General features: G+C 41.0%; 2 protein-coding genes across 3 annotated transcripts in view; both read right to left on the minus strand.

Moving 5' to 3' along the window:
• Positions 1-59: 59 nt before the first annotated feature.
• On the minus strand, positions 60-18499 carry LOC115727973 (anthocyanidin 3-O-glucosyltransferase 2-like). Its single transcript, XM_030658296.2, has 3 exons — positions 18465-18499; positions 14600-14606; positions 60-1609 (listed from the first exon to the last, which is right to left on the minus strand). The coding sequence occupies exon 3, from the start codon at positions 1564-1566 to the stop codon at positions 118-120; it is 1449 nt and encodes a 482-aa protein (XP_030514156.1). The 5' UTR covers positions 1567-1609; positions 14600-14606; positions 18465-18499; the 3' UTR covers positions 60-117.
• LOC115729985 (anthocyanidin 3-O-glucosyltransferase 2-like) overlaps positions 7073-26580 on the minus strand; it is a 40845-nt gene continuing 21337 nt past the window's right edge. The window contains exons 4-5 of one of the 2 annotated variants that reach the window (XM_048285960.1): positions 16917-18430; positions 7073-7148 (exon numbers count right to left, since the gene is read on the minus strand). In XM_048285960.1, the coding sequence (XP_048141917.1) occupies positions 16972-18420 (1449 nt within the window). In that variant the 5' untranslated portion in view covers positions 18421-18430 and the 3' untranslated portion in view covers positions 7073-7148; positions 16917-16971. Of the gene's footprint in view, positions 7149-7178; positions 8815-16916; positions 18431-26580 lie in introns of those variants that run through there. The other variant, XM_048285959.1, reaches the window with a different exon arrangement.

Below are 26580 nucleotides of genomic sequence, written 5' to 3' on the forward strand. Positions count from 1 at the left end.
CAATAAGCTCACTTTTACGGGTACAAATTGATCTAGTACAATGAAATCAACCTTTTTCGATCCAACGCGGATACAATCCAAGATGCTAAAGATTCCAAACATTACAATCACCTCAATCTAAGGCATATTACTCAAGATATCCTCAATCAAATGACCCAAAGACATGAAAGAAGAGCCACCCTCAGCCAATGCCTTCCTACTCTTCTCACTCACCTCTTTCACCTTCTTCCGCCTCTCGCTGTCGACATCCTCCATTAACTTCCTTATTCCGTCCTCTATTTCCTCTGCCGCCACGATGATGTCTGTCTCCATCAGGAAATCTTTTCTGTAGTCCATTTTGATCTCCACCGCGAGACCTAGCTCCACCACCAACTCGAATGCATTGAACTGTTGCTCTGCGTATAGAGGCCATGTGGCCACCGCCATCCCAAGCCAAATGCTCTCCAGGATGGAGTTCCATCCGCAGTGCGACACGAACCCCCCGACCGCCGGGTGGGCTAGGACTGCGGCCTGCGGGGCCCACCCAATCACTCTTCCAATGCTGGCGGTCCGTTCTAGAAACCCCTCCGGCAAGACCTCCGCGGGGTCCATGTAGTCACGCGGTACGTCAACCTTGCCCTTTGGCGGCGGCCGCCGTAGGGACCATAGGAAGCGGTGCCCACTCCGTTCCAGCGCGCGGGCGATCTCCTTCACCTGGTCCTCGCGGAAGCTCCCCCTACTCCCGAAGCACAAGAAAACCACCGACGAAGGCAGTTGCTCATCGAGCCACTCCATGATATCGTCGCCGCGGCAGCCACCATCGGCCTTCTTTTTAGTCTCCCCCTTCAAATTCAGGATGGGCCCCACGGGGAACACCGTGGGTGCCTCGAGGCCCGCCAAGGACCCTAGTGCATGCGGTTCGAGCTCGGCGAACGTATTAACGATAATTCCCTTGATCGCTCTTATTCTCTTGGCGTGCTCCAGGAATGGTTGGACCGACTCCTTCGTCAGCACCACGGACGGTAAGACCTTGGCCGGCAACGGGTTTGCGAAACTCGGGAAGTCCAGCTCGGTGGCTGAGTCCTTGAATTTGGTTATGTCCACATGTTGCTTGTCTTGGAGCGACTGGAGGTGGAGGATTAGCCCGAGACACGCCGCGCTCGACGTGAAGAAGACGTAGGAGGGGACTCCAAACTCACCCGCCAGGTCAATCATGGTGGTGCAGAACATGTCCACAACGAATGCCGCAAGCCGCCGGGATGAGCCGACCGAGTCGGCGAGGTCAGCGACAGCCCGCTTGATGTGGGGCTTGCTGCTTTCTATATAGCGATTGTGGAAACCGCCTGAGGAGATCTCGGTGTCTGTGTTCACACGAGGGAGGTGGATGAGGCGGATGCGAGCAGCGTCCACGGAGGCGGCGAGCGAGCTTGTATACGAGTCGAGTTCGGAGTCGAAGGGAGGCTTCATGATGAGGACAGAGATGGAGAGGCGGTGGTCGCGGTTGACGAGGAGCTTGGCCATCTCGACCATCGACACGAGATGGCCCATGCCGGGGGTTGGGACGAACACGAGCTCGGCAGAGGTCATGGCGATGGAGCTGACTCAAATTGAGTGCTTCGTAGTTTTGTGGAAGGCGATGATTGAGCTCGAGGCTCCTTGTGTTGGGTTGTGATTTGGGTGAAGTGGGGAAGATTCCTGGTTAAATACGTCTTCTCGCGGCAATTTTTTGTCGTTCTTTTATTGGCGTTTGTTTGATTTTATCAATTCAATGTCGTGTGACACTCCACTTTCTTTACATGAGTCGAACTAAAAAAAAGGAAGAGAAAGCGAAAGAGATGCGTGGGCAGCAAGAAGCGAAATAACGTCATGGATTTGCTGGCTGCGGTCGTCCACTCGTGATTACCACGTGGGTTTTGAACGCTCATCATAGGATTGGCAAGGCTCGATGGATGGGAGAAGCACCGAAAAATTCTCAAAATTATTGCATTGGCGCATTGATCAATTTTAATCGTCAACGATTTTCGGTCAAAATTGACGGGATTGACTGAATTGATACTAATGCAAAAAGGTTTAAGACTAAATTGATCCAATTGAAAGGTTAAGATTGAATTGGTACCAATACAATATATTTAGAAAATTTTCAATACTTTTCCCGTATGAACATAGCATCGGGAAATTGGACTTATTCACGAGCATTGGCCCTCACTCTCATCATCGAGGCGCGCATCATGTTAGGGTTGATTCTCCTTTGAAAATACCAGGGGAAAGATGGTTTCTCGAGGCACCTGTGAAGTTCCTTGTCCCAAAGTTCTTGCACGGCTGCTTTTGGACCAAACCGGCCTGGCTTTGTTGATTCCAAATATCACAAGAACCATCACAAAACCAAAGTCGAAAACCGCAGTTAAGAAAAGTATGAATTCTCAGAGGATAAATGGCGGGTTAGAGATGGGAAGTCAAAGGACTCTGTTGGGTCTTGGTTTTCAAGCTCAGTTACCTTCCTGAGTGTTTCAAGGATCAAAACTTGGCTACCATATATTACAACCATCAGAAAGAGACGTGGCCAATGGCAGTAAAGCTCCTTCGACCAGGCATTCGCTGGACCAGATAAGATAGCGGCTCCGTCGGTTCAGGTAAACTGAGCGATCAGAATAATCAAGGCCGATCAATCCGAGGGACTAAAGCTTCACGGACGATATGAGGAAAGAGACATGAAAAAGGATGGATTTCTAAGGGCCAAATCAAAAACACAGAGCTTCAAGCCGCAAGAATAAAGTTCAATAAAGACTCTGTCCTTGAATGTTCACCGGGCAGAAAACAGTTCCATCACAGGATACTAGGAGAGAAATCCGTCGGCACCCATCGTAGCTTCTTTAGAACTGTGCCGACTAAAATACACGTTTCGTATAAAAAATCAGGCAGTTCAAAAGCTGAAAATCCGTCAGCAAAAGCCCCATAGTCGAAGAACATCTGTCCCATGAACTCTTGGGCCTTTCGGTCACCTTGGAACCTCCAACGTGCATGCCTCAAAAGGTTACAGGCGCCCTGTCCTGTTCGTGTCCTTACATTGTCAACTTAAACTAGTTTACAGTTGAACAATAGCCATTAGAATACGTTTTCAATTGCACAAACATAGGAAAAACTAATGCAATGCACAGTCCACTACAAAGTCACTGAACCTAGGCATCCCAAATGATTAAAATCGACCCACTACAGAAGCGTAAGCAATGAAAATGCCCCATAAATGGCCGAGGTTTTCAAAGACGAAGCACAGAAGAAGGACATCCTTGAACTCATATCTCTCTCGCAGCACTTCGAGTTTTAAACTTCATTCTGCCAGGATTTCGTGTTCAGGGATGAAAGTTACCTCTACGAAAACCAAAAAGCATAGAAGCGAAAGACAATGAATACGTTAAAATTCATACTAAGGAGAACGGCGTTAACTAAACTTAAAATGAGGGTAGGAACCTGATTCGTATCTCTGAGCATTCTCCAGGCTCTCTTCAATGTAATTACGGATGGGACTTCATCTCGACCAATCTTGTGCAAAAACGAAAGAGTCCAGGACCTTTGGAGTCAAAGAGCAATGAAACTGATCAAGCACGCATCTGGCCTCTCTGAAAGCTGTATCGAAAGCAACCGTAGATGCTGGAATTGCCAAAATAAAGAACTGGGTAACCATCAATTCAGTTCGCTAAAATTGTTCATATTTCCATTAAATAGCATAGCCTGCTAACATTTCACAAAACAATTCAAACTCATTCGACCATGGGATATACTTAGATTCCATCAAAATTGCAAAATTTTCTAGTTTAATGTATGTCGAATTACATAATGAATAGAAAATCATGAATGAAGTGTCTGTCCAACCATCCAATTTAAGTGAAGGATGAAGAATGTTAAGTCACTCGAGAAAATATTGGATGGGCCGACCGCTCCACGTCACCCCACATTCAATTGTGGACGCGTAACGCCATGTGTCGGCCGGGTCCTGCCTTTCCCTCTCCTTTTTGTTGCTTCTTCTTCCCTCTCCAGCCGCACGAAAGAACCCCCACGGGTGGCATCGCAAGCTCAGTTGGTGTCATCCGGACCTTAGATCCACCTTCATCACGTCACCATTGCCGTAGCCTTCGCCTCTGTGTCACGTCGCTTTCGCCTCCATCGTCGCCTCTAACGAGGTATGTTTTTTATGCCATTACTTCGAGTCCCTCATTCTTGAAAAAATTCAAATAAAGATTTGAAATAGCCTTATTTTCTTAAATAAAGACTTAAAAATAAATTTTATTTCAAATAAGTACTTAAACCCCCTCATTGTTTCAAAAAAGGACATGACTGAAAGGCATTTTTATTGTTTACTTTTTATTTTATTTTTTGTTTTTTTTCTTTTTCTTTTTATGCTTTGTTCTTCTTCTTTTCATTTTTTTAAAAAAATTTCCCCCTCTTCCCTCCCCGACCATTGCCGAACTCAAACGAGGACCTCCCTCGCAGAATCTAGTGAGGGTCACCCTCACCAACCGGTGAGGAAAGCCTTCGCCGGCCCGGGTGAGGGCGAGGCTTTTCCTGGCCAAGTGAGGGCTATCCTTGCCCGGGCTAGCAAGGCCGGGCGTTGGGCGAGGTTGCCCCTATTGGATCTGGAGAGGACGACCCTCGCCCGATGTTGTGAGGACAACCCTCGCCCGAGGCCGATGATGGGCGAGCGAGGGGAGAGGAAAAAGAAAGAAAAGGAAAGGAAAATAGAAAAAAAATTTAAAAAAAAGTTAAGGACGAAAATGGCCTTTGGCCAAGCCCTTCTTTGAAATAAAAATGGCACTATCGGCCCTTATTTGAAAGGGTGAATATCATGAAAAATCCTAAACTGGTACATCAGTAACAAATTTAGGTCAAACTATTTTTTTGACTATGAAAAATTTCAAATTGGTACACCTGTACAAATTTATCTCAAGCTATTTTTTTACCACCAAAAATCCTAAAAGCGATACACTTATTACAAATTTACCCTTCGTTAGTTTACATTAAATTTTACGGTCAAATTGTTGAGTTGGATAACACGTGACAGTTGGCGGGCGTATTAGTTTGAGATTTTTATATTGTGTTTATCACAACCGTATCGGTTTGTGATTTTCCGTGGTACTAACCCAATTTAAAAGAAACGAACGGAGGATAAATTTGTCACAATTGTAACAGTTTAAGATTTTTTATAGTCAAAAAATTATTTTGGGTAAATTATCACAGATATATCGATTTGGGATTTTTTATGGTAAAACGTATCAAAAACCTAATTTATGGTAAATTTGTCACAAGTGTACTAGTTTGAAATTTTTAATTATCAAAACATAAATTTGGATAATTTATCATAAATGTACCGATTTAAGATTTTTCGCAATATTAATTATATTTAAAACAAATCCACTTTAAATCATTTTTTGAGAAATAAGGGTATTTAAGATTTTTATTTGAAATTTTCCGTCTATTTTTCTACTTTAAGCCTCTGTCGGAGTATTGCTGGCTCAATTCAAAATAAGAGAAAAGCTATTATGACAACTGATGAGAGTGCCGAATTCAATACACATATCATATATCTGCGTGATATGTTTATCAGTTAAAAATGCACGTCTGACGAGCATGATTCAAGTGACATCGTTGACATACAGTAAAGTCGAGCAAAGCCCTCAAAAGAATGAGCACAAAAGAAGATTTGGCTTGACGGAGAAGAAGACGCCGTCATCAATGACTGAGAGAGGAGGCAAAAGTCCGAATGAGGGGAAGGTGGGACCCGACCGACAATGGCGCCACGTGTAGGCCATTAAATGGTCGAGAAAATATTAGGTACCTTTAAGGAACCACGTCAGCAATCTACATCCACTCATCGTGCGACACGTTTCACACGGGCCCACAATTCCCAAAAAGAAACTCTCTCTCCTCTTTCTTCACCCTCTCTCTCCTCCGCGTGACCTCTCCAACATCCCACCCCCCGTCTCTCTCTCCGTCTTTCTCCCTTTCTCCTCCGCCTCATCCCTTTTCCCTTCTCCGACCTCGAGCTCGAGCCACCGCCAATGCCGGCCGCGGTGGGGAGCACGATTCGGAGTCTCCGGCAACAGACTTGCCGCCGATTGATCCCTGTCCCTTCGTTCGCCTCACGAAGATGGCCGAAGCCGAGCTCAAGCGGCCATGGCTGCGATGGCCACGAGTCGGGCTCGAGCAGCCATGGACAAAGCAGCCTTGTCGGTGGCCGGCGAACCAAAAGCTAAAGCTCGAGCGCCAGAGGCCATGGCACCTGCGAACTCGAGAGCCCTCGTCCCTCTCTCTTGTCATCACCCTCAACTTCATCAAGGACTCGAGCAGTCCTCCCTCGCCGGCGTCGCTGACCGACCCAATCGAATCTGGCCGAATGATGCCGACGACGGCCATGGATGAGCCGTGGGCCGCTCGTCCTGAGCCGTGCGCCAGTCATCCATGGAAAGAGGGGTCTGGCGGAGGAGTGATGGTGGGAAAGACGGAGAGAGGGGCCTCGTGAAGAGAGAAATTCTTTTTTTTTTTTTTTTTTAAACTGGTGGGCCCTGTGCGAAATATTTCCTCAGGTTATTCGGAGACATCGAGGTGGCGTGCTCCATGCATGAGGAAAACTTAACAAACGATGGACCATCCTAGTCCCCAATCGATTGACAAATGATGTTTAAGTGACTTAAGCCTTCGCTCAGATCGCACAAAAGACTCTTAAGACAAAATCAAAGGTCCGCACCATTCATGCACTTTGTGTAGAAATGAGGCTTGTTTAAGAGATGCAAATGATGTTCTTAACCATTCAAACCGAACAAGTATTTTAAAATGAAACATGAGAGCATACACGGACAAACTCTTGAGTTGGGAGGATCTTAACTAGCAAGTAGCAAGAGTGAATAAGGCCGCTTGGTGAAAAATTATGGATTCTACTAGCATAAGAGTCTTTGATAATCGTACGGATAACACTATGTTATGAGCTAAATAATCGTAAAAGAATAGATCCAATAATAATTTTTAATTGATTACTATTTATTTATTTTATGGCTCAAAACAATTTATTAATTGTATAATCACTCAAAAACTATTACCTAATCAATTCTGGAAAATTATCTTACACTGATGATATATGCTAGATTTCCTCAATAAGCTCACTTTTATGAGTACAAATTGATCTAGTACAATGAAAGCAGCCTTTTTCAATCCAACGCGAATACAACCCAAGATGCTAAAGATTCCAAACATTACAGTCACCTCAATCTAAGGCATATTACTCAAGATATCCTCAATCAAATGACCCAAAGACATGTAAGAAGAGCCACCCTCAGCCAATGCCTTCCTACTCTTCTCACTCACCTCTTTCACCTTTTTCCGCCTCTCGCTGTCGATTTCCTCCATTAACTTTCTTATTCCGCCCTCTATTTCCTCTGCCGCCACGACGATGTCTGTCTCCATCCCGAAATCTTTTCTGTAGTCCATTTTGATCTCCACCGCGAGACCTAGCTCCACCACCAACTCGAACGCATTGAATTGTTGCTCCGCGTATAGAGGCCACGCGGCCACCACCACCCCGAACCAAATGCTCTCTAGGGTGGAGTTCCATCCGCAGTGCGACACGAACCCCCCGATCGCCGGGTGGGCTAGAACCGCGGCCTGCGGGGCCCACCCAATCACTTTCCCGATGCCGACAGTCCGGTCTAGGAACCCCTCTGGCAGGACCTCCGCGGGGTCCACATAGTCACGCGGTACGTCAAACTTGCCCTTTGGTGGCGGCCTCCGTAGGGACCATAGGAAGCGGTGCCCACTCCGTTCCAGCGCGCGGGCGATCTCCTTCACCTGGTTCTCGCGGAAGCTGCCCCCACTCCCGAAACACAAGAAAACCACCGACGAAGGCAATTGCTCATCGAGCCACTCCATGATATCGTCGCCTCGGCAGCCACCATCAACCTTCTTTTTACTCTCCCCCTTCAAATTCAGGATGGGCCCCACGGGGTACACCGTTGGCGCCCCGAGGCCCGCCAAGGACCCTAGTGCATGTGGTTCGAGCCCGTCGAACGTATTGATGATAATACCCTTGATCGCTCTAATCCTCTTGGCGTGCTCCAGGAATGGTTGGACTGACTCCTTCGTCAACACCACGGACGGCAAGACCTTGGCCGGCAATGGGTTCGCAAAACTCGGGACGTCCAGCTCAGCCGCCGAGTCCTTGTATTCGGTTATGTCTACGTGTTGCTCCTCTTGGAGCGACTGGAGGTGGAGCATTAGCCCGAGGAAAGCGGCGCTCGACGTGAAGAAGACGTAGGAGGGGACTCCAAACTCGTCCGCCAAGTCGATCATGGTGGTGCAGAACACGTCCATGACGAACGCCACAAGCTGCCGTGTCGAGCCGATCGAGTCAGCGAGGTCGTCGACAGCCCGCTTGATGTGGGGCTTGTTGCTTTCTACCAAGCGATTGAGGCAAGCGCCTGAGGAGATCTTAGTGTCTGTGTTCACACACGGGAGGTGGACGAGGCGGATGCGGGCAGCGTCCACGGAGGTGGCGAGTGTGCTTGTGTACGAGTCGAGTTCGGAGTCGAAGGGAAGCTTCATGATGAGGATGGTGATGGAGAGGCGGGGGTCGCGGTCGACTAGGAGCTTGGCCATCTCGACCATCGACAAGAGATGGCCCATGCCCGGGGCTGGGACGAACACGAGCTCGGCAGAGTTCATGGCGATGGTGCTGATTCAAATTGAGCGCCTCGTAGTTTTGTGGAAAGGCGGTGATTGAGCTCGAGGCTTCTTTTGTTGGGTTGTGACTTGTTGGAAGTGGGGAAGATTCCTGGTTAAATACGTCTTCTCGCGGCAATTTTTTGTCATTCTTTTATTTGCGTTTGTTTGATTTTATCAATTCAATCTCGTGTGACACTTGTCTTTCTTTACATGCGTCGAACTAAAAAAAGGAAAGAGAAAGCGAAAGAGAAAGCAAGAAGTGAAATAACGTCATGGCTTTGCTGGCTGCGGTCGCCCACTCGTGATTGCCACCGGGGTTTTGAACGCTCATCATAGGATTGGCAGGGCTCGTTCGATGGGAGAAGCACCGAAAAAATCTCAAAATTATTGCATTGGCGCATTGATCAATTTTAATCGGAAATCATCCCATGTTACATGACATACTGGCGCTTCCTTCCACGGGCATTTTCAGGAAATTTAAAACAAATTGATTTTTTTTCTATCCTTTTCTTTTGGCTATCGAGGGCCTAGATGCCCTACGGCCTTGTACGCGGCCTCCAAGATCATGAAGGCGCCGCAATGGCCTCGCCCATGGCCATCGCGATCTCGCCAGCCGTGAACTCGACTCTATGCAAGATGGCCTTTGCCAACAATCGACGAGGACTTGCCGACCAAAATGAAAGAAATAAAAAAAAAAAAAAATTTAAAAATGATTAAAAACATAATCCTTGTGTTGCTTTACTCGTGGAGTAGGTCAAACCAAGAGTGTTCAAATAACTCGAGTATAGTTGCAATCTCCGTGATATTGCATGATCGAAATCTTTTGCTGCTCTTCCCCGTGGAGGTTACGGTCTAAACCACGTAAATTCGATGTTCAATTCACCTCCTCATTCTATTTATTTTGTTGTTCGATCATTTTCTTTTACAGTACTTAAATAATAGAGATTGTTGATTGAGGACGAAACTTCTTTTATGGGTGCTTGAATATAAGTTCCATGTATGTTTATATCGTCATGGTATTTGTCATGTCACTACATCAATGAATCCATGAATTTTGAAAAATATTTTTCGGGAAGTCAATTTTCAGGAGAATGATTATATTTTTCGATGTTCGACCGAAATATCAAAAAGACTCTGAAAATATTTTTCTTTGTTTTGTATGAAAACTTGGATTTGATTTTTTTTTTTTTCCCTTGTACTCCTTTCAATAAATTTTTATCGTTCCGAAAAAAATTTCAAAATTTTTAATGATTTAAATATTTATCTTTATCTTTTTTTCTCTCTTTTTTTTTATTTTTTTTTATTTTTGACGTTTTTTATTTTATTCTATTCCCGTAATTCTTCCTAACCCGCCTCGCCCTCTCCGCCTCCGACTCCGACTCCGACTCCGCCCTTGTAAAATCCTCGACCATGCTCAACAGCTTGCTCAGCCACCGAGCGGGTGCAGGCGAGCTCGAGCCTCGATTCGTCCAGGTTTGGCGAGGCTCAGTGATTGGACGTCAGGCAAGATGGCGGGGATTTGGCGACTCCTCTCCTCGCAGAACTGAGCTTTTGAGGCAGGGGAGGGAGAGAGAGAGACAAGGACGGCTGGTTGTGGAGGAGCCGCCCATAATCGGAAGCGGGTTCGGGAGGGATCAAGAAGAGAGAGAGAGAGAGAGTGGGAGTGAAGTGATTTTAGAGAGAGAAATCGAGAGGAGTGAGAGAAGGTGGGGGAGGAATTTCGGCTTGAGGAAGAGGATGAGAGCACGTGTGAGAACCAAAGGAAAATGATTTTCGTTTTTCAGAAATGAAAAACCTTTTTTTTTCAATTTTAAAAGCATCGTTTTTGACCACTTATTTTCCGCCCTCAAACCCTAGAAATTTGGAAAAATATTTTTCGCCGAAAACTTTTTTTCTGTGAAACAATTTGTCAAGAGGATAACACTCAATTCTACGCAATAAGTAGTTAGTAAAAACGTAATGATTCAATTCTACCCCCACAACTTGATTCATGAGTTCCATCAGAAAGGTTTATCAAAAGTATGGGTCACTTTTCTTCTGCATCACAAAGAATTTCCTGAATAACAAAAAGTCCACCAGCGAAATAAATCGCTCTCCACATAATAATAATAATAATAAGAAGAAGAAAATACAGAGAAAGTGTGGCGGACTAGGAAACATTATAAATAGCGACAGCGACAGGAACAAGTGCCCAAAAAAACAAAGGTTGTGAATTATCATGTCAAGTTGTCAATCTCTTTCAAACGAGTTGAATGTTTTTTTTTTTTGTGTGTGTGGGGAGAAAATGACTCTTCATGTGTCAATATTTATATACGTCGCATATTTTGATATCAATATTTGTTTTGAATCACTTAAATATCATTTTTTTTAAATAATTATTTAAATGCCAACTCTGGTAAGGTCGCCGAAATTTCTTACCGATGGCACTAAAGTGATTATTTTTCTTCGATTTGACACTTAAGTGATAAAAAAAATATTAAAACTAAAATGAACACCGTACACACACACACACACACACACACACACATATATATATATATATATATTGACACTTGAAATATTCTTTTGCCACTTTTTTGTTATTTTGCAAAGTACAAGAAGCTAAAGGGTACTTTAGGTTTGTCCGTTAGAACTCTCCAATGCTTGAACAAGTAAAGAAGGCAAGAGAGAGAGAGAGAGACACGGGTCGATTCTCTAGCCAGAAAAGTACTTATGGTTTCCTTTGCAGTCACATTGGCATTTTAGAGTACAAAAGCGAGGGAGGTGTCATCGGTTAGGATGCGCAAGGCCAAAAGAATAGGTTTCACTTTTAGTATTCATTTATTTCTTGAAAAATAAATAATTTATAAAATATTTTTCTAAAAATGATAGTTCATAAAGTTTGAAATAATTAGCTAATGAAGAAAAAAAATCATTAGCTAGAACAATTTACGTTGAAACATTTTCGTGAACGATTAAAAAGCTTCTCATTTATTCATTTTCTAAGGGATATAAGCAATCATTTAAATTTTTTTTAACTAATATATTATTCGTGAAACAAACGAAGCCTACGCAGCAAATAGATTAACTCTTGAGGTAAAAAAAAAAAAACTTGAGTTGAAGTATCAACTTGAGCAGCAAACTCACTGGCCACAAAAATTGAGAATTAATGGTGATGCATCACATGTCGATGAGATGTGACACCTCAACTATGCAAGTATAAGGAAGTAACACGACCATCCTCCCACCTAAAGTGCAACTTCATGCACATAATTAACATTATCATGCTATAAAAAAGTTTATGTTCTTCTATATATTTTGATAAAATAACAAGCTGGTTATAGCATCACAATTCTAAAGTCCACCAAAAGGAATATATTACCAAACCTAACAAGTACCATTTCGAAAATTACATACAACTATATAAACTTATACCAAAACTCGCCCAGATATCATTCTCATTTTATTTGCCGGTAGCTGTAGAACCTAAAAAAGAATTGAGATGAATTGTAGGGGCAAACCACCGCTTAATTAGTAGTACAAATCTCTTCTAAGCAGATCAAGCATCCACTATGCATAGTGATGCACTGAAAAAAAAATGTTTTTTGAAATCTAGTATATAATATACATATAAACATCAAAGACGAGTTATATCACTTTAATGAAACTCCACATCACTTTAAAAATACTCATTCAATTAGGAATATCAAAGGATACATCACTGATTTGGGTTATGAAATGCAATTAAATTTACCAATTGTCAAGCTGATAATTCAGACATGAAATGGTCAAGAAAAAAAATTATGTCCAATTAAATGCATTTACCCAAAACAAACCAGGGGCAGACTATCTAATTTTCTTCTTTTAATAACAAAAACAATTGTTTTTTGCAACCCAAATAAAAAGAGCAATAGTCCAAATAGCTAGGTAGTTGATCCCATTGCCAAAAATAGCTCGATGTGGCAGTACAATTTCATTAGATCATGTTGAAGAATGACCCGGTTTAGATTACCACTTTCTGTTTCTTGAATGACCGACTAATGTTTCCAATATTGTATGGTAAACTCATTAGAATATGTGCTGTAAAATCTCTAGCATTACTTAAACGATAAGACTGTCGTTTTCCATCCTTAGCAATACATCCACAGTCACTTTAGTCTACTAAAAACACTCGATGGAACAGTCGAGATTTCAATCCTTAGGGTTGGATCCTCGGTCGCTCGGAGTAGTTCGTGATATAAGTTCACGTGGTATTTTCAAAGGAGAATCAACCTTAACATGATCTACGCCTCGACGATGAGAGTGAGGGCCGATGCTCATGAATAAGTCCAATTTCCCGATGCTATGTTCATACGGGAAAAGTACTGAAAAATTTCTAACTCTAATGTATTGGTATCAATTCAATCTTTAACTTTTCAATTGAATTAATTTTGTCATAAATCTTTTTGCATTAATACCAATTCAGCCCCTCCCTTTTTTTTTCCTTTCTATTTTAGCTATTTGATATTTTAGTTTCTTTAATTTGATTTAAATAAGAATTGAAAAGAAAATAATTTAAAACTGCCACATAGGATAGAGAAATTAATTAAAAATGCCACGTCAGTATTTTTAATTTGACAGTGTTAACAAAAGGACTCAATTGCTTAAATTTCACAAATTTTAGGATTCGATTGCACTTTTGCAAGTTTTAGGACTTAATAGCACTTTCGTGACAAGTTTTATGATGTATACCAAAAATATCTCATATAAAATTGGTTACAGACGATGTGAATGAGGAAGCCCCTTGCAGACATTTTTGGGGCAGTCGTCTACCGAGGAAGGTGGATGAAGCGTGTGAGGGCGGCGACCGACACGACACGATTGGCTCTATCCGAGAACCAATCTCGGAGCGAAACAGGACCTTGGTGATGGAGGATGGTGACGGAGAGCCAATCGTCGCGTTCGACAAGGAGCTTGGCATAAACTGGAGTTTCCCGATGCCCGGCGATGGGATGAATGCGAGCTTAAATTTAGTTCTCATGATGACGATGATGTGTTTAAATTTTTTTATCCCTTACGGAGCGAACTCGCTTGAAGTAGGCTAAGGCTGCGTTTGGTCGTTGGGATTTCTGGTCGGGATAGGATTGGATAGGATATGATAAAAAATCTAGAGATTTGGCCATATCCTATCCACTATTTGATGAATTGTGGATTTAAAGTCGGATATTCTCATATCCTATCATATCCTGCATTTGGTAGAAACCGTATATCAATACAAATGACATATATGCCCCTACGTGATGCTTACGAAATATTCTGATCTTATTACTATAAAAATAATGTTCTCATACACAAAAAAACTTGAAAATATACACATTTTATTAGATTTTCAAACCTCTTTGCAAAAAATAAATAAATAAAATGAAAATAGAAACAAATGAAACAAAACAGTTGTTATCATTCTAAAAGTTAGCTTTTATATGACAAATAAGAGAAATCATATCCGACCTTATCCTACCCCATCCCCTCGGATTTTTTTATATGGGTTATATCCTCTCTATATCCGACATTATACTATCCGGGACACCTACCAAACATGGGATATGATAAAACATATCCTATCCCGAGTTTTATACGGACGACCAAATGCAGCCTAAGGGTTTTTATGCACATCATGCGTGGGAGTTTTTTACTTAGTCTGAATGACAAATGATTATATGATTGTCCTTAATTCATAATGAGATGAACAACATATTTTGAGCCATAGAAAATTAATTACTTGAACAATAATAGTGGACCGGTCAAGCGTCGGTTGAATCCGGGCCTATTAATGGACCGGGCCATCCCGAACACGGATGGTCTGAGCTTATGAGTTTTAGTATCTCTAGCGTTACTTGAACGATAATAGAAAACTAATTAGCATTCATTTTTTATTCTTGATATCTGAGCTATTCCGTTCCTGGAAATTTGAAATGACTTCTTTGCAAATCACCAATGCACGAAATCAAGACATCTTCTTGGGATAGCAATCTTCGTCAAAGGCTCAAAAACTATGTTTCCTAAGAACACTCGATGATATAGTCGAGATAAAGCATCGGGCAAAGCCGTTTTCAATCCTTAGCATTTCATGTATGGTCACTTTAGTTTTTACTAAGAAAACTAATTGAAGCATGGAAACGTACCAAAAAAGTTTTAAACCTATTGCATTAGTACAAATTTAGTCATAAAATTTTTAATTCGATCAATTTAGGCTGTAAATTGCCGATGTGAATGCCGATTGTCCTACATGGTACGATTGGTACTAAAGAGGATAATTTTTTAAAATTTTTAATATTTTTTTTAAATTTATTATTTCTTCTTTCGTTTTTTTTTTTTTCTTCTTCTTCTTTTAATTTCATTTTTTTCCACTGTGATTGGCAAGGGTTACCGGGGTTCACCAGCCACTGGATGGGGCCAAGCTTGTTGCAAGCAAAGGCGGACGTAGCCACAGCTGCCTGAGCCTCGCCGGACGACCGTGAGCGAGGTTGTGTCACTCAATTCTGAGTGAGGTTAGCCATGCCATGGCCTCACCATTTGTGGGTGAAGGCGCTATAGCCTGGCTAATTGCGAGAAGGCCGCCTTCACCCATAGTCGGTTAGGCCAGGGCGAAGCCGACCTATATAAGATCTGAGCAAGGTGGCCTCGCCGAGTGGCCGGCGAGCTCGCTTGAGCTCAATGGAAAAACAAAAGAAGAAAAAAAGTGGAAAGGAAAAAAGAAAAGAAAAAATAATAAAAATTCTAAAATTCTTAAAAAAGCATAAAAAAAAAAAAAGAGTCCACATGGCACCACTCATGTCACGTAGGATTGTGGTTTGTCACGTCGGTTATTTTCGACCTAAATTGGCCGGATGGATTAACTTTGTACCAATGTGAAAACATTTAAGATTAAATTGGTCAATGAAAATGTTTAAAACTGTATTGGTGCAAATGCAATAGATTTTAGACTTTTTTGGTGCTTTTCCTCACTGAATTAATCAAGATAAGCATTAAGCTTAGTGTGCTCTCAATCTCTAGGGTTAGATCTCCGGTCACTCGTTACATTTCGTAGTGTAAGTTCGCCTGGTACTTTCAAAGGAGAATCAACCCTAACATGCTTTACATCACGATGATGAGAGTGATGACTAATGCTCACGAATAAGGCAATCTTCACGATACTCTATCAATACAACATCCCGAATTGTCTTCGTTCACAAGTTTAAGTCATCGATCGGGGAAAAGGACTGGTAACCATCAATTCGGTTCACTAAAATTGTTTGTGCTCTCATTAAATAGCTTAGCGTGCTAACATTTCAGAAGACGATTCAAACTCATTCGGGCGTGGGATATATTTAAATTCAATCAAAACTACGAAATTTTCTAGTTTAATGTATGTTAAATTATATATTGGATAGAAAATCATGAATGAAGTGTTTGTCCAACTAGCCAATTTAGGTAGAGGATTGAAGAATGTTAGGTCATTGGAGAAAATATTGGGTGGGCCGATCCCTCCATGTCACCTCCACCATCGCCTCTCGGAGTCCCTCCCCCCCCCCGGCTCTCTCTCTCTCCCGGGAGCCCCAATGGTGTCATCCCGAGCTTAAATCTACCTTCGCTCCCGCCGCCTCTGTCGCAGTATATTTTTCATGCTATCACTTTTGGGTCCCTTATTTTTCTAACTACGAGCCTCTGCCGAAGTATTATTGGCTTGGTTCAAAAGAACGAGGAAGAAGAAGACGTCGTAGTTAATGAAGAGAGAGGAGGCAATTTGAACAACGTAAAGTGAGACCCGGCTGATATGTGGCGCCACGTGTTGGGCAATGAATGGGCTGAATCTATGGTGATGTGGACGGGTCGGGTCACATGGGAGCACATACTGCTAATGTAAATAGAACTTTATAAAGTCTAATCAAAACCTGATTTGAGAGGATTTTAACTAGCAAGAGTGAATGAAGCTGATTGATAAAAAATTATGGGATCTACTAGCATACCAATTTTTGAATAACTATAGGAATAACGATATATTATGAGTTAAATATTTTAAAAAAAATAAATCACACAAAAAATTTTGATTTTTTTAATTTAATTTTATGTGGATCAAAACAAACTGGTAGTCTTACAGAATTATAGTCACTCGAAAACTGTTACATAATTAATTGTGGAAAATTATCTTACACGGACTACATAGTTAGATTTCCACAATAAGCTCACTTTTACGAGTACAAATTGATCTAGTACAATGAAAGGAACCTTTTTCGATCCAACGCGGATACAACCCAAGATGCTAAAGATTCCAAACAGTACAATCACCTCGATCTAAGGCATATTACTTAAGATATCCTCAATCAAATGACCCAAAGACATGTAAGAAGAGCCACCCTCAGCTAATGCCTTCCTACTCTTCTCACTCACCTCTTTCACCTTCTTCCGCCTCTCGCTTTCGACATCCTCCATTAACTTCCTTATTCCATCCTCTATTTCCTCTGCCGCCACGACGATGTCTGTCTCCATACTGAAATCTTTTACGTAGTCCATTTTGATCTCCACCGCGAGACCTAGCTCCACTACCAACTCGAACGCATTAGATTGTTGCTCTGCGTATAGAGGCCACGCGGCCACCGTCATCCCGAACCAAATGCTCTCTAGGGTGGAGTTCCATCCGCAGTGTGACACGAACCCCCCGACTGCTGGGTGGGCTAGGACCGCGGCCTGCGGGGCCCACCCAATCACTTTCCCGACGCCAACGGTCCGGTCTAGGAACCCCTCCGGCAGGACCTCCTCGGGATCCACATAGTCACGCGGTACGTCAACCTTGCCCTTTGACGGCGGCTGCCGTAGGGACCATAGGAAGCGGTGCCCACTCCGTTCCAACGCGCGGGCGATCTCCTTCACCTGGTCCTCGCGGAAGCTTCCCCTACTCCCGAAGCACAAGAAAACCACCGACGAAGGCAGTTGCCCATCGAGCCACTCCATGATATCATCGCCTCGGCTGCCACCATCAGCCTTCTTTTTACTCTCCCGCTTCAAATTCAGGATGGGCCCCACGGGGTACACTGTGGGCGCCCCGAGGCCTGCCAAGGACGCTAGTGCATGTGGTTCGAGCCCGTCGAACGTATTGACGATAATACCCTTGAGCACTCTAATCCTCTTTGCGTGCTCTAGAAATGGTTGGACCGACTCCTTCGTCAACACCACGGACGGCAAGACCTTGGCCGGCAGTGGGTTCGCGAAACTCGGGGCGTCCAGCTCAGCCGCTGAGTCATTGTATTCGGTTATGTCTACGTGTTGCTCATCTTGGAGCGACTGGAGGTGGAGCATTAGCCCGAGGAACGCCGCACTTGACGTGAAGAAGACGTAGGAGGGGACTCCAAACTCGTCCGCCAAGTCGATCATGGTGGTGCAGAACATGTCCATGACGAACGCCGCAAGCCGCCGGGTCGAGCCGGCCCTGTCGGCGAGGTCAGCGACAGCCCGCTTGATGTGGGGCTTGTTGCTTTCTACAAAGCGATTTTGTAAATTGCCCGACGAGATCTCGATGTCTGTGTTCACACACGGGAGGTGGACGAGGCGGATGCGGGCAGCGTCCACGGAGGTGGCGAGTGTGCTTGTGTACGAGTCGAGTTCGGAGTCGAAGGGAAGCTTCATGATGAGGATGGTGATGGAGAGGCGGGGGTCGCGGTCGACGAGGAGCTTGGCCATCTCTACCATCGACACGAGATGGCCCATGCCGGGGGTTGGGACGAACACGAGCTCGGCAGAGTTCATGGCGATGGAGCTGACACGAATTGAGTGCCTCGTAGTTTTGTGGAAAGGCGGTGATTGAGCTCGAGGCTTCTTGTGTTGGGTTGTGAGTCTTGTGTGAAGTGGGGAAGATAAATACGTCTACTCGCGGCAATTTTTTGTAATTCTTTTATTTGCGTTTGTTTGATTTTGTCAATTCAATGTCGTGTGACACTTGTCTTTCTTTACATGCGTCGAACTAAAAAAAGGGAAGAGAAAGCGAAAGAGACGCTTGGGCGGCAAGAAGTGAAATAACGTCATGGCTTTGCTGGCTGCAGTCGGCCACTCGTGATTACCACCTGGGTTTTGAACGCTGATCATAGGATTGGCAGGGCTCCATCGATGGGATAAGCACCGAAAAATTCTCAAAATTATTGCATTTGCGTGTATCGATCAATTTTAATCGAAAATCGTCCCGTGTGACATGACGTACGGCGCTTACACAGGCATTTTCAAGAAATTTAAAACAAATTAATTTTTTTCTATCCTTTTCTTTTGGCTATTGAGGGCCCAGATGCCGTGCGGTCTTGTACATGGCCTTCGAGATTATGGGCGCCGCAATGGCCTCGCCCATGGCCATCGCAATCTTGCTAGCCGTGAGCTCGGCTCCAGGCAAGGCGGCCCTTGCCAACGGTCGACGAGGACTTGCCGACCAAAATGCAAGAAATAAAACAGAAATAAAAAAATTTAAAAATGATTAAAAATATAATCCTTGCGTTGCTTTATCCATGGAGTAGGTCAAACCAAAAGTGTTTAAATAACTCGAGTGTAGTTGCAATCTCTGCTATATTGCATGATCGAAATCTTTTGCTGCTCTTCCCGTGGAGATCACGGTCTAAACCACGTAAATTCGGTGTTCGATTCACCTCCTCATTCTATTTATTTTGTTGTTCGATCATTTTCTTTTACAGAACTTAAATAATAGAGATTGTTGATTGAGGACGACATTTCTTTTATGGGCGGTTGTTCCATGTATGTTTATATCGTCGTAGAATTTGTCATGTCACTATACCAATGAATCCATGAATTCAGAAAAATATTTTTCGGGAAGTCAATTTTCAGGAAAATGATTATATTTTTCGATGTTTGACTGAAGTATCAAAAAAACTCGGAAAGTATTTTTCGTTGTTTGTTATGGAAAATTGGATTTGATTTTTTTTCCCATGTACTCCTTTTGATAAATTTTTATTGTTCTGAAAAAAATTTCGAATTTTTTAATGATTTAAATATTTATCTTTATCTTTTTTTCTCTTTTGCGTTTTTATTTTATTCTATTTGCGTAATTCTTCCCAATTTGCCTCGCCCTCTCCGCCTCCGACTCCGCCCTTGTAAAATCCTCAACCATACCGATTAGCTTGCTCAGCCACTACTCAAATCAGACCGTCCAAATGAAAATGGACGGTCTAATTTGAGCCACGGTTGGGATTCAAAATTTTTTAAACCTCAAAAAAAAATTTGCCCACATTTTTTCCCTCCCTTTCAACACATGACGTGGCTCAAATCAAGCCGTCCATTTTTATTTGGACGGCTTGATTTGAGTAATGTCATGCATGTCGTAGAAATCTCAATGTTAGGCGATTCAAATCCGAGCAGCTACAGGCGAGCTCGAGCCTCGATTCCTCCACATTTGGTGAGGCTCAGTGATTGGACATCAGGCAAGATGGCGGGGATTTGGCGACTCCTCGTAGAACTGAGCTTTTGTGGCAGGGGGAAGAGAGAGAGACAAGGACGGCTGGTTGTGGAGGACCCATCCACAATCGGAGGCGGGCTTGGGAAGGATCAAGAAGAGAGAGAGAGAGTGGGAGTGAAGTGATTTTAGAGAGAGAAATCGAGAGGAGTGAGAGAAGGTGGGGGGAGGAATTTCGGCTTGACGAAGGGGACGAGAGCACGCGTGAGAACCAAAGGAAGATGATTTTCATTTTTTCAGAAATGAAAAACCATTTTTTTCCCGATTTTAAAAGGATCGTCTTTGACCACTTACAAAAAGCGACCGCGACAGGAATAAGTGCCCCAAAAAAACAAGCAAGGTTGTGCATGGTCATGTCAAATCGTCAATCTCTTAAAAGAGGGGAGAAGTGTCAAAAAAGTCCTAAACCTATTACATTAGTGCCAATTCAGTCCTAAACATTTTTTTGGTGGTAATTCAATCCTAAACCTTTTGCATTGATGCCAATTAAGTCCTAAACCTTTTATTGGTGCTAATTTAGTCCTAAACCTTCTGTATTATTGCTAATTCAGCCCTAAATCTTTTATATTTATACCAATTGAGTTAATCCGATCAATTTTGATCGAAAATCGCTGACGTGGACATCAATTGTCCTACATGGCATCGCTAGCGCTAACTTGAACATTTTTTTAATATTATTTTAATATTTTAAATAAATTTTTAAGCATTTTTTTCGTTTTTTTCAAAATTATTTTTAAAAATTATTTAAAATATAAAAAAATATTTAAAAAATATTCACGTTAGTGCCAACTGTGCCACGTAGGATAATTGATGTCAATGCTAGTGATTTCCAATCAAAATTGGCTGAATTGACTCAATTGGCACAAATGTAAAATTTTTAGGATTAAATTGACACTATTGTAAAAGGTTTAGAACTGAATTGGCACTAATAAAAGGTTCAGGACTTAATTGGTACCAATACAAAAGGTTTAGGACTTAATTGGCACCAAAAAAAGATTTAGGACTGAATTGACACTAATGTAATAGGTTTAGGGCTTTTTCGACACTTTTCCCCTTAAAAACGAGTTGAATGTTTTTTTTCAAGCAAAAGGACACTACAATGTCCATATTTATGTATGGAGCTTATTTCGACATCAATAATTTTTTTAGATCACTTAAATATTAATTTTTAAAAAAAGATTATTTAAATGCCAACTTCGGTGAGGTGGCCGGAATTTCTTGCCATTGGCATTAAAGTGATCATTTTTTCTCCTCTTTTACACTTAACTAATCTTAAATTTTTTTTTAAAAACGATTATTTGAGTGTCAACTTTAGTGAGATCGCTAGAATTTCTTGCTATTGGCATTAAAGTGATCATTTTTTCTCCTCTTTTACACTTAAGTGATCTTAAATTTTTTTAAAAAACGATTATTTGAGTGTCAACTTTAGTGAGATCGCTAGAATTTCTTGTCATTGGCACTAAAGTGATTGTCTTTTTTCCGATTTGGTACTTAAGCGATCCAAAAAAGCTATTAGCATCAAAGTGAGCGCTATACACAAATATTGACACTTGAGGTGTTCTTTTGCCCTTTTTGGTTGTTTTGCAAAGTACAGGAAGCTAAAGGGTATTTTAGGTTTGTCCATTAGAACTCTCCAATGCTTGAACAAGTAAAGAAGGCAAGAGAGAGAGAGAGAGAGAGAGAGAGAGGTCGGTTTTCTAGCCAGAAAAGAACAACATCCCGAACGGATGATGCAGTGACATTATTACAGTTTATTTGCCGGTTCCGAGGAATCTGAATTACCTTACCAAAAGTACTTACAGTTTCTTTTGTAGTCACATTCGCATTTTAGAGTACAAAAGTTAGGGAGGCGTCATCCGTTTGTATATGCAAGGCCAAGAGAAAAGGTTTCACTTTAGTATTTATTTGTTTCGTGAAAAATAAATAATCTGTAAAATATTTTTCTAAAAATGATAGCTCATAACGCTTGAAGTAATTAACTAATGAAGAAAAAAATTGTTATCTACAACAATTTACGTTGAAACATTTTCGTGAACGATTAAAAAACTTCTTGTTTATTCATTTTTCTAGGGGATACAAGCAATCATTTTAAAGAATTTTTTTTCAACTAATACATTATTCGCGAAACAAATGGAGCCTAAACAACAAATAGATTAACTCTTGAGGTAAAAAAAAAAAAAAACTTTGAGTTGAAGTACCAACTTGAGCAGCAGACTCATTGACCACAAAAATTGAGAACTAATGGTGATGCGTTACATGTCGATGAGATGTGACACCTCAACTATGCAAGTATAAGGAAGTGACACGACCGTCCTCCCACCTAAAATACAACTTCATGCACATAATTAACATTATCATGCTATAAAAAAGTTTATCTTCTTCTATATATTTTGATAAAATAACAAGATGGTTATAGCATCACAATTCTAAAGTCCACCAAAAGAAATATATTTGTGGTAACAAGTACCATTTCGAATATTACATACAACTATATGAACTTATACAAAAATTCGCCCCGATATCATTCGCATCTTATTTGCTAGTAGCTGTGGAACCCGAAAAAGAATTAAGATGAATTGTAGGAGCAAAGCACCGCTCAATTAGTAGTACAAATCTCTTCTAAGCAGATCAAGTATTCACTATGCATATTCATACACTGTACAAAAAAAAAAAACGTTTATAGAAGTCGAGTATATAATATACATACAAAAATCAAAGACGAGTTATATCACTTTAACAAAACTCTACATCACTTTAAAAATACCCATTCAATTAGGAATATCAAAGGAAACATCACTGATTTGGGTTATGAAATGTAATTAAATTTACCAATTGTCAAGCTGATAATTCAGACATGAAATGGTCAAGAAAAACTTATGTCCAATTAAATGCATTTACCCAAAGCAAACCAGGGGTAGACTATCTAATTTGCTTCTTTTAATAACAAAAACAATTGTTTTTTGCAACCCAAATAAAAAAAGCAATAGTCCAAATAGCTAGGTAGTTGATCCCATTGCCAAAAATAGCTTGATGTGGCAGTACAATTTCATTGGATCATGTTGAAGAATGACCCGGTTTAGATTACCACTTTCTGTTTCTTGAATAACCCACTAATGTTTCCAATATCGTATGGTAAACACATTAGAATATGTGCTTTAAAATCTCTAGCATTACTTAAACGATAAGACTTTCATTTTCCATCCTTAGTAATACATCCACAGTCACTTTAGTCTACTGAGAACACTCGATGGAACAGTCGAGATTTTCAATCCTTAGTGTTGGATCCTCGGTCGCTCGGAGTAGTACGTGATATAAGTTCACCCGGTATTTTCAAAGGAGAATCAACCCTAACATGATCTGCGCCTCGATGATGAGAGTGAGGGCCGATGCTCGTGAATAAGTTCAATTTCCCGATGCTATGTTCATTTGGGAAAAGTACTGAAAAATTTCTAAACCTGTTGTATTAGTACCAATTCAATCCTTAATCTTTCAATTGGATCAAGTTAGTCCTAAACATTTTTGCATTGGTACCAATTCAACCAATCCCATCAATTTTGGCCGAAAATAGTTGATGAGGACACCGGTGATGCTACGTAGGATGGCCGACAACGATGTAGATATTATTTCATATTTTTTAAAAATAATTTTTAACTTTTTTTCATTTTTTTGTGAAACTTAGGGTTTGGCCGGCCACAGGTCATGGCATTGCACGCGGCCATACTGTCACGACGTAAAAATCGGGTTTTTCAATTTTAGGTTAATGTATTACCAATTAATTAATTAGATTAATTAACTTAGCTCGAACTCTCCCAAATTCTATCAAATCGTGACCTATGATTCAAATGATTATCTTACAAAATATTTTTAATTTTGTCGAAGCCACCATTAATTGTTTTTTGGTTGGTCGATTAGAAACCTAAGTAAATTAGTGGGAGAACTAAATTACTTCTATGTATCAAAGATTTTAAGTTTGGGTCTTGGTTACATCAATTTTTTAAATTAATGCCCTTTCGGTAGCAATTTTATGAAAAATGTTCGATTTGGCAATTTTGATTAATTCTAACTTGAAGTTCAAAGGTGCAGTTTTTTGGGTTTTCGTTTTATGAATTTTTTGTATTTTTTGTGTGATTTTCGAAATTAAAAATTAAATAATGAGAGTGAATTGGTTCAAGATGAACTTATAATTTTCAGATTTTTTTTTTTTTTTGGTAAGGTAAATAATTTTCAGATTTAGTTTACATTAATTCCCAAAAATTTTAAGAAAATATTTTTACACTATGTCTACATCTTTTAAAAGTTAAGATGGATTAAAAAAGATATTATTCATTGAATGCAATCTATGAGATAGGATTTCTAGAAAATCCTCTCTTTTTGAAAAAAATGATGAGACGTGAGTTTTAAGAAACCATATTGTCCTAATCTCTTTTCTTTATTTTCGAAGATTTTGTGAAATAAATTAAAATACGAGACATGAATGATTTTTTTGAAATTTTTGAATTTTCTGAGGTGCATCTAAATTAAAGTTGCAAATCTTTTAAAATTGAAAAGATAACTTCTGTTATTTTTCTCCAATTAAGTTTCGCTCTAAAGCCCGATAGATCAACCCTAAAAATTCGAAAATACCCGCTATGGAAATAATTTCATGTAAAGCCTGATAGCTAGACTTATTTTCATGTATGCGGTTGTGGATTAGGAAATTTCCTAATTGATTACACGATCAGAATATTTTGGATAACTTCAATATATTCAAAAGGATTTTTCAAATTTAACTAGACTATCACAAAATTCCAAGAATATTCACATTGAAATCACTAACTTCCTTTTGACAAAAAAAAAAGAAGAAGAAGAAATCACTAACTTCCAAATTAGGCAATCCAATTATTCACGAAATTTTTCAAGATACTTAATTTAGACGTGCAATTTCTCAATTAAAGCAACGATATATTGCAAAGTTCTAAATCAAGCAACGATATCCTCAAAATATGCAATTCAATCGGCAATTTATGCAAAATAAACAACCATATATTGAAAGCATTCGGAAATAGGAAATACACCCAAATTGCTTTCAAAATTGAGTCTTGCTTGGAAGATGTGGTGTTCTTCTCGGTGTACGACATCGAGACTGGGGGATGGCTGGACGTCGCTCTTCTTGTTGGGAACAAATATGGGCTGAGCGTTGGTGAAGGAGCGATTGTTTTTCGCAAAGCAACGGGGGCTCACGGAGATGCTGACTTCGCCGGGTTGGGCGTACTCGATGCGCTAGACTGGTATTGGAATTGTTGAAATTTGTGGCATCAACCCGCCGAGCAGAACTAGTCGATCGTGAAACACCAAAACTAGTTGACGTCTCAGCTTTTGGCCCACCTTCGATGCCGGTCCAATTAAATGTAAATGTAATGTATAAATGCTAAAATTGTTGTGAAAATTGATTTAACTATTTTTTATGGGGACTAAGGTTAGTCCCTAATTTTTATGCAAAATAAATGCTTAAAAAGAGTAGCCAAAATTTATGTGTCAACAGGAGGCCGTGATGGCCTTAGGCAACGGCCTTCCTCGCCAGATGCCGCAGAGGGTTGGCCGGCTCTCGCTGGCCAAAACCTAAGTTTCACCAAAAAAAAAAAAAAGAAAAGAAAATTTAATTTTTAAAAAATATTATTAAATAATATCCACATCAGCGCCGAACTTCTTACGTGGCATCGCTGATGTCCACGTGAGGATTTCCGATCAAAATTAGCTGGATGGATCGAATCGGTACCAATGCAAAAATATTTAGAACTAAATTGGTTTAATTAAAATATTTAAGACTAAATTGATATCAATACAATAAATTTAGAATTTTTTTTTTAGTACTTTGCCCATGTTAATACAAAAACCAAAATTGTCTTTGTTCACAAATTTGGGTCATCGATGAGAAAGAAACTGGGTAATTATCAAATTCGTTTTGCTAAAATTGGTCGTATTCCCATCGAGGTGACGTGCTCCATGCACGAGGAAGACGTCAATTTTCACGAGCAAATGCATAAACAAAGTACAAGAAGAAAAGGACAAAGGGGATAATTTTGCATTCACACGCCAGTGCACCCAGACAATGATGACTGTTTTTTTTTTTTTTTTTTTGGTAAGGTAAGTGTGTATTGAACTTTTCAAAAGGCTAGGTACAAATGGAAAACCGGACACAAGAAACCATGAACCATGAGTGGCACCATCGGTGCCAAAGAGGGTTCAACGGTGAGCCGGTTGCAAAATACAAAGCATGAGCTGGAAGAATGAGCACATAGCCAAGCAATCCGCAAGGGGAGAGAGCAAAAGCTAAACAAAAAGCCAGTAGGGCAGGAGATAAAAAGAAGCAGCGACATAAAACATGCAAAAACTGGCAATACAAGGGAGATTGGTTCACGAACACCGGAAGTGACACCAAGGGAGAGCCACCTGGGCAAAATAAGCTTCGATCATCGCCT

Source organism: Rhodamnia argentea, chromosome 10 (genome assembly GCF_020921035.1).
Source record: "Rhodamnia argentea isolate NSW1041297 chromosome 10, ASM2092103v1, whole genome shotgun sequence".
Taxonomy (NCBI): domain Eukaryota; kingdom Viridiplantae; phylum Streptophyta; class Magnoliopsida; order Myrtales; family Myrtaceae; genus Rhodamnia; species Rhodamnia argentea.

What these genes read in the sequence shown, in the direction of transcription:
- LOC115727973 (XM_030658296.2), bottom strand. Translation starts at nt 1,566, where the DNA reads ATGACCTCTGCCGAGCTCGTGTTCGTCCCAACCCCCGGCATGGGCCAT.